This window comes from Setaria viridis, chromosome 9, assembly GCF_005286985.2.
Source record: "Setaria viridis chromosome 9, Setaria_viridis_v4.0, whole genome shotgun sequence".
Taxonomy (NCBI): Eukaryota; Viridiplantae; Streptophyta; class Magnoliopsida; order Poales; family Poaceae; genus Setaria; species Setaria viridis.
Window position 1 is genome coordinate 1,477,239 of NC_048271.2, and position 8,639 is coordinate 1,485,877.

Here is an 8,639-nt window from a genome sequence, read left to right on the forward strand (position 1 = left end):
CTGGATGCGTTGCGAGGTCCTCAGCAGTGTAGGATGGCCCGCTACTACCAAAGTCTGTCAGGATCGTCGTTAGCTTGGTGCTGCGTACTAGGTGGCAATAATAACGACGATCGGGACAGGCAGGTGTTTTAGATCCATGAACTTACGTCGGGTCTCGGATGTTTGATACATCACGTGAATTAATTATAAAACTAATTGCATAAATGAGGTTAATTTGTAAGACAAATCTATTAAACGTAATAAATTTATAATTAGTACATGTTTACTAATTAGATTTAATAGATTCATCTCACGAATTAACTCTCGTTCATACAATTAGTTTTATAATTAGACTATATTTAATACTGTATGCAAACGTACTATTTAAGTTTAGTTCGGGTATGAAACACCCCTAAACAAACTTAACCATCCTGTCACACCCAGAAATATCTAGAGGGGATCATCGCTCTCATCCGCTCCGATGGGGACGTCTGCAGTGGGCACGCTCAGTTGCAGCACTCACTGATCACTGTGCATGCCAAAGCCAAAAGCCACCACCAAATTGTGTCGTGCGGATAAAGCTAGGCGCGCGTCGCAATCCGGCGCCAGTTCGCCACGGCATCGCGACGCGTCAGCAGCGCCTATCCTCTGGCCTGGCCTGGGGGGGCCTCCAAGAGATGCATGCATCGCTGTGCGACAAACGTTAATTACGCTGCTGCTAGGATAGAATAGATCGGATCGGAGCACCAAAAATATCTTGCTCGGCTCGGCTGCGCTTCCGGGGTCCAGATGATGCGGCGGCAGGCACAGTCCAGTGTCGCGTACCGTACGTTGCTGGCGTGCTTGTTCCCGGCCTTGCGGCGCCACAGCCTGTGGCGTGGCTTTTGGTGGCTCAGAACGTGCGCCACCCACAAAACGTCCAAAAGCCGCTAGCTCCACTGACACTGCACAGGATGAATTCTCATCTGCTCTTGTTCAATATAATGGGCCTAGTTGGGTCGCATATCTGATCCACGACATTGCATGCAATCCTTCATGCATGATGGGTTGCTTTCATTGCAACCCAACTAGGCTCACGATGGATCCCAACACAAAGCGTGGAGGCCAGGGCCCGGAGGGGCTAGTTAATTGCGATAAAAATGAAGAAATACACCACTAAACCAGTTGTTCCTACAGATCTTAGATCAGTAAGCCATTCACACCCACCACCTGCTTACATAACACACAACCATCACTAAACAGTGAAGAAATGGCCAAGCTTGCCGCCCTCTAGTGACATAACATCAAAGCAGAGATGGATCCCACACCCTGCTGGCTGGCTGAAGAATGAAGACTACTCTGTCAGGGGAATATCTGCTCAGTTAGTAATCAAGCAGTTGGTGTTGTCTGTAGGAGTGAATATGGTCACTTTCTAGATGCAAGAGCGCTGGTTTTCCATGGGCTGACGTGCTTTCTAGATGCAACTTTCAAGTTACTCCTCAGTCCTCAAAATTAACGCTAGGAGTTGATGAAGGTACAACTCAGTTCATTATCACCAAAGAATGCCCGGCTCAAGTACTTTAGCAGGAATAAGGTAAAAGGCATTTAAAAAAAATGGAGCTGTAGAAGGGTAAGATAACAGAGGAAAACAGAACAGTGGACAATGAGATTACCTCCAAAATTCAAGGACTGAAGGCTTCTGATGAACGGTGTTGAAGAGTTCTGGTGCTCTACTTATACCAGCCCTAGGTTATCCACATGCCAAATAGATGTGCAGCCACCTTAGTAGATTGATGGCATGGCATTCAGCATTTGAACATCTAGAAGCCAATTTGTATGTAGATCCTACAGTGAATGAATGTTTCTTCACTAAATGAACAGAAATGTATCCTTAAGAAGTTTGAAATAAGAATTATGTCATAAACTCATAATAGCATCTTTGCAGTATTTCTCCGATAAAAAAAAACACAACCTGACCTTAGAAGATTAGTTTTTTCCCCCTCGAAATAAAGTGGATCGATAGTCCTTAGTTTCAGTATTATCAACAGAAATTATCTTGAACCTGAGTTTCTCAAGAGGCCACGATTAGAGACATGAAAATTGAGGTAGTGTACTTGCCCAGATGGTTGACATGATCCTCCCAAGAATCTTAGCTCTGTTAAGATTACCTGCACCATTCGAGAATTAGCCAAACAAAAGGATTAGGACTTGATGGCAAACAATTAATTGAAACTGCATCCACATTCCAAAAGCGACCAAATAGCAATAAGAAATCAAATCCCCACTCACCAACTGCAAGACTCGTGATCCCTGACCATCAATTGAGGAACTCAAAGCACCTGGATTTTCCGGTGCGCACGAAGTTCACGTCGACCACCTCGCCGTACTCTCTGGAACTCATCTCGTCAACCAGATCTCCCTGCCGCACCGCTTCCTTGCTGCGGGAGTCGCTAGCGGAGAGTTGGTGCTACGGGCTGGGCGCGACGGGATTTGCAGTCGTGGAAGGAACGGAGGTGAGGAAGGGGGTTGTTTGGAAACAACTAGTTAGTTACTTGCCACATATACTAATTAGGAGTATTAAATATAGTTTAATTTTAAAACTAATTATACAAATGAAGTCTAATTCACGAGACGAATCTATTAAGCCTAATTAGTCCATGATTTGATAATATGGTGCTACAGTAACCATTTGCTAATGATGGATTAATTAGGCTTAATAGATTTGTCTCGCGAATTAGTACAGGGTTCTGCAGTTAATTTTATAATTAGCTCATATTCCTCCTAATTAGCGTCCGAACATCCGATGTGAGCCTCCTAAAGTTTAGCACCTCGTATCCAAACACCTCTGAAGACGGTGGAGGCAGCGGGTGTCGGCGGGCGCGGGCCAGTTCGCAGATATTTGTATCCTGACTAATAATCGCGATCCGGTTATACGTATAATCAGATTATGATTACTATTCACGACCCAAATTAGGGTCTTATTTGCAAAAATTATGGGGGTATATGTAAATATTTGGATCGCGATCCAAGTCAAGGGTTTATATGAAAAAATAGGAGCTTATTTGTGAATATTCTGGGGGTGCCGACATGGCAACCGGCGTCATGACCGCCGCTAAGAGCAACTCTAAAAAGCTGCTACTATTAACCCAATGCCTTCTTTAGGGAAAAAAGAGAAAAAAAGAGCTTCAACAGCCCACCTAAAACTCCCCAAAAAATTGGCGACGTGAAAAAACACCCCTCGGCCCGCATATTAAACTCCTCAAAAAATTGGTGACGTGAAAAAAACACCCCTCAGCCCCCATATTTTCGCGACGGCGAGTCTTCCCCAATCCCCCCGCGCATTTTTTTCCAAACCTTCTCCGCCCCTCGCCCCGTCGCGCACTCGAGCAGCCAAACCTTCCTGCGCGGCCCCTTCCTGTGCGCGCAGCAGCGGCGGCGGGGCGAAGGGCGGTGCGGCGGGGCAAGGGGTGGCAGCGCCGGCACCGGCGCCGAGCCGCCCAAGCCCAAGGTGCACGGCTGCTCCATCTGCAGGCTCGAGTTCGCCATCGGCTAGGCGCTCGGCAGCCACATGCGCTGCCACCGCGCTGCCGAGGCGGACAACGGCAGCAACAACGGCCTTGGGCTAGACCTCAGCCTCGGCAGGGAGCTTGGGCAGAAAGACGGCGGCAGGATGGCAGCGCCGGCGGTCGAGGTTGTGTTGACCAAGTGCCTGGAGTGCTTCGAGAGAGGAAGGAAGGTGCCCGGTGTTATGGGTCGGGCGGTGGGCAGATCAAGTAAATTGACCCAATTATGACGACGTGGTATTTTTTTTAAAATTATTAGGGGGTAATTTTTAGTGTTATGATGTGGGCTAATATATTTTTTGGAGGAAATTTTTTTTAGCATAGCTCCTAGTACCTCGTTTCAGGGAAATAAATTTTGGGACGGAGTTCATGCGCCACCTCGGATCCCCTCGCGCGCCGCCCTCACAGCCCCTAGCTCCTCTGGAAAAGCTGCCGCGTCAAGAGCACGGGGTGCCGGCACGAAGACGCAGGTCCCGCTTGTTCCATCCCCCAGCCCAGCCCAAGCCATGAATGCCATCATCTCCGCGCTGTGCTCAAGGGCTTCTGCGCGGGAGCAGCTGGTTAATTTACGAGTAATTCTATTCTGAATAGACATGGTCAGAGATCTCATCATCCAGAGCACAAATAAACATCCTGTTTAAGAAGCATATCATACATTACCCCAAAGTGCAGTTCAACTGCTTAACAAGCAGGTACAGTGCAGACTGAATAGGTACAATTCCACAATGCTTTATAAATCCCCGCTACACATTATCCCAGAAGGGGACTTTGACATAGTATATTATCAGATAAGTTGATGAGATATTTCTGGCTGTCTCAGTGTTACCACGACAGTCTGCCGAAGGGTAACACTGAGATGTCAAATATCATGACATCTATTTACAGAAACATGTTTAAGACCTATCCATTACATGATGCTATCATACTTGCACGACACCAACCTGAGGGAGGCTCTCTTGCCCATTACAAAACAGTTATGATGTAGAGTGGAAGCGAATGATGATGTAGAGTGGAATCGAATGATGATGTAGAATTTGTGCGCAGATTGCGGAACAATGTATTAGAGCTCTGATGATAAACCAGAGGACATGGAGGCCCTGCTGGTGAGAGCAGGCCTCATTGTCACCAAAGCAGATTCATTCGCACCAGCTCTTAGAGCAATCCTACCAGCTTCCAGGAATCTGGCCACAGCATCCTCTGCGTAGCGGTTTGCTTCCCCAACAGTCATGGTCCTGCCAATATCTGGGTATGTGTTCAGCACATGATCACCATTAAGCTGTGAGGCAAGTTGAATCAATTCCACTTGAAATTCTGACAGAGATGAATCTTCCTTGGGGCCAAATGGTCGCAGTGACTTTGTCACCTCTGGGAGTGTCTCTGTTTGGGGGGAAAAAGAATGTCTAGTTAGGATCCTAGTAGAATTGGCCATTCAGTACAGCTACCACATCTACGCGTTGATAACTCCAAGAACAAAACATGATATAGTGCCAAAACAAGTGTCATAACTGTTCATGCCATTGGCATAACATTTATACCAAACAACAATAAATACATACCTGGACAGTCAGTTCTTGGTGTCTTCCGGATTTTGAAGTAGTTCTCAAAGGTCCCAGCCCATGCATCTCTCTTTGTCAGGAAGTTAGAGTGTAAATTAAATAGCTTCTTTACTGTTGCAGGAATGGACGAATGCTCATATTGTGAGCTTTCTTGCGGACCACTTGGTTCATGGATCACTGCAGAAATGGAAGTAAGTTCATTAGTACCACAAGATAAACTAAGTTACAAAGAACATGAGCATATATTCCTGCTGCTGTAAAATTCAGCTTATTATTTCCTTCCAAAATACATAAGCATAATTTCTAGATGAGAAAGCTCAGCAAATGATTCAACTTCCTATCTTTGTTAAAATCAATCCAAGGACAAACAGGACACAGAGATGACATCAGAATAACATAACTGGCAGTTCCGACCTTTTAATGAAAACGCGGTTTGTGGATGGAATGCTGCTTGTCTGCAAACTGTCCCCATGGATCGCTATTTGCCAGGTGTGCGGATGTTTGCTAAATAACGCAAGTTGACATATAAATCTAAAATTTCTATCCATATGACTAATATATGGAGACTCTAGAAGCTCAAATGCTAAGCTCATTTGATTATCAAAGTAGCAGGAAAATTACCACATGCTCCTGCACTGACTAAATGCTTCCGAGCAAAATGAATAGAAATTGCCCTTAAAATGTTAAAATAAGAATCCAATCATACTAACATCATTGTACAAATGTACTAATCAAAATAAAACACAAGCTGACCTTAGAAAATAAGTTCCTACCCAAAGCTAAAGTTAATCAATAGTCCCTACTTCCTGAAATCAATGTTTAAAGATTCTCTTGATCCTGTGTTTATCAATAGCCCCTACTTATGGACACAAAAATTGGGAATTCAACACCCCAGAAGCACTCACCAGTTCCTTTCTCAATCCACGGTGAGATGAGGAAGGAGGGCACACGCACCCCGAGCCGTTCGAACTTGAAGTAGTACGGGTCTGGGCCAACAATTCCATCAGGCTGGGGCACTCCGACAACCGGCGTTGGGACATGGTCGTAGAATCCACCATGCTCATCGTATGTGATAAGCAGGGCTGTCTCATTCCACTGCGGACTGGCCCTCAGTGTCTCATACACTTCTTTGACGAACCTCTGGCCCCTGGCCACATCATGCGACGGATGGTCATCATTTGCAGGAAACAACTCGCAGTCGAAGTACCTCTGTTCAATCACCGCATAATTTGGCAGCTTCCCCCACTTAGCGTGCAGCTTGAATTTGAGGCTGTACTGGTGGAACTTGACGAGGTGCTTGAGCCGGCGGAGGCTTTGGTAGAAGAGCGTGGCTGGGATGTTCTGGTAGTAGATGCCAAAGGACAAGCCGTTCTCCTCGAGGCTATCAAAGATGGTCTTCTGCGGGAAGCCATGGATGAGATCCTTTCTGGCGTTGAAGGTGAGGCCGTGTGAGGTTGCTGAGTGGACGAACAGGCGGTTGGGCTGCGTGGAGGTGGGCACGGAGGCGAACCACCGATCAAACACGGCGAACTCATCGGCGAGGGAGGCGTACACGGGGATGGCCTCCGGCTTGAATCCGCTCATGACGTTCTGCGCCATGCCGAGGCCCATCCCGCGCGCGTTCTGGGCGAAGCCGGACATGGGTGGAGGCACGGCGGAGGTGTCGGCGGACCCGAAGATCTGCTCGCGGATGTCCTCGAAGCCGTGGCCGGGGTCGGAGTCGACGTAGCCGGCCTCGTCGGTGACGAAGATCTCCGGGGAGGATGGGTCGGAGGCGTTGAGGTGGTTGGACTCGCGGCCGGTGAGGCCGTCGATGTCGGGGCGGGTGCGGCGGAGCCAGCCGAGGATGTGGTCGAAGCTGCGGTTCTCCATCACGACCACCACCACCGTCTTGATCGGCGAGTGGATCTCGTGCTTCCGGCGGCGGCGCTTCAGACCGCGGTGGTGCGCGTCCAGGCAGTGGCCGGAGACGACCAGAGCGAGCAGGAGGAGCGCCACGAGGAGGCGCGCCTCGGGGCCGCCGCGGCGGCCCGCGCGGGCGGCGGCGGCCATCGCGACGGGGGAGCTAGGTCTTCGTCGGCGTCGGCGTCGGCGGCGGCGGAGGCCGGAGGGTAGGGTAGGTGTGATTGCTCTTCAGTTGAATTAATGAGCTCTGATTTTTTTTTTTCAATTTTAAGCAGTTGCTTTGCTTATGCTTGCGGGCTGCGCCGCCGGCGCGGCGCTTTTTTTAATCCTTTCCTATTTTACCCCGTGGGGGTTGGGGAAGGTAGTTAGAGAAAGCCGACAGGTGGGCCCATTTAGGTGCCGTCTCTGGGGCCACACGTCATTGGGACAGGGGGCTCGGTTCGTGCATGGTGCTTGCCGTGATTCCTGCGAAGCGTCAAGCGTGCACCAAAGGTTGGTGGCATCGGTGAGACCGACTACTGGGACCCTTTTGTACCGGGTCCTACAAGTCATTGTGACACTAGGCTCGCTGTCTTGTTTGCCTAAATGCTCTTTTTAATTTCACCAAATGGGAAAGCATATGGTGCGGCTAGTAGGAAGAAGGAATCAGGTTAGCAATAAGATTTTTCGGAGTGGCTTTGCTTACTGCTACGCTAATGCGACAAGAACCACACGCTCCTGCAGCCCTGCTTCCATTTCACGTGTCCCTCAACACCATGTGCACACTTGTCAGCAGTTTGAATTCTACCAATAGCAACTTCTTAAAGACAAATTGGTATCAAATTGTGAAATTCTGCTTCTGGACTGGTTTGACTTTTGAAGATTAGGTTCTGCAGCCAGTCAGCCAGTGGATGTGTTTCTCTATGTACATCTTACGGGCGAAACGATTCTTTCTTTGTATTTATTTATTGTTGCGTTCCTCTCACACTAGGACATGCGAAAGTAGATTAGAAGCTAAAGCAAGTCAGAGAATTTCTTCTGTGCTTGCCTTTCAAGAAATAGTCTCTCGTCCGTCTTTAGGTAAGTACAAGTAAATGAAAGTTTAGTCCCAGTTGGTGCAAAGATAGTTTAGTTGGACAATCGGGTACTCCGACGACTGGTCGCGTGGGATCGTAGAGGTCGGAGATATTTTTTAAAAAGAAATGGGTACTCCGATAGCCGGTTGTTCGTTTTCTAGGAAATTAAATGTCGTCGTTGTTGATCCGTTCCCTTTCGATGGTTAAATGGTTTCGGACTTTCAGCGAACTACACTTTCAGTGAACAATCAAAAGGAAAGGGAAATGCGATATCCCTGATTAAGTTATTTGAGATGCGATCCAATCATCCAAACGATGGGTGCCAATGCCAATCATAACCGGGGCCAGTCGGTGCAGGGCTGCAGTATCAACGTGTATGCCACACTGACACGTGACATGCGGTTCTTTGTCTGTTCATTTTTGTATGTGACGATATATACTAGTACTATACTAGCATGTGTTCGACATAGAATTTAAATTACTTTTCGTATCTAGTTATGTTTGTTACAAATTTACAATGCTACAACCAAAACCGAGCAGGCACGTACGGCACCTCCTTTGATACGGCCTCTGACTGAATAAGCTTCCTTGCAATTTCTCTC

General features: G+C 47.8%; 1 protein-coding gene across 1 annotated transcript; it reads right to left on the minus strand.

The window, feature by feature from the left end:
• Positions 1 to 4,157: 4,157 nt before the first annotated feature.
• Positions 4,158 to 7,232, minus strand: LOC117838744 (non-specific phospholipase C1). Its single transcript, XM_034718889.2, has 3 exons — positions 5,983 to 7,232; positions 5,078 to 5,254; positions 4,158 to 4,898 (listed from the first exon to the last, which is right to left on the minus strand). The coding sequence occupies exons 1-3, from the start codon at positions 7,127 to 7,129 to the stop codon at positions 4,582 to 4,584; spliced, it is 1,641 nt and encodes a 546-aa protein (XP_034574780.1). The 5' UTR covers positions 7,130 to 7,232; the 3' UTR covers positions 4,158 to 4,581.
• Between the last annotated feature and the right edge of the window lie 1,407 nt (positions 7,233 to 8,639).

Coding starts and splice junctions, on each gene's coding strand:
- LOC117838744 (XM_034718889.2), bottom strand. CDS start 7,129: ATGGCCGCCGCCGCCCGCGCGGGCCGCCGCGGCGGCCCCGAGGCGCGC. Junction 5,255..5,982: donor GTGGATTGAGAAAGGAACTG/GTGAGTGCTTCT, acceptor CCATTTCTGCAG/TGATCCATGAACCAAGTGGT. Junction 4,899..5,077: donor ACCAAGAACTGACTGTCCAG/GTATGTATTTAT, acceptor CCCCCCAAACAG/AGACACTCCCAGAGGTGACA.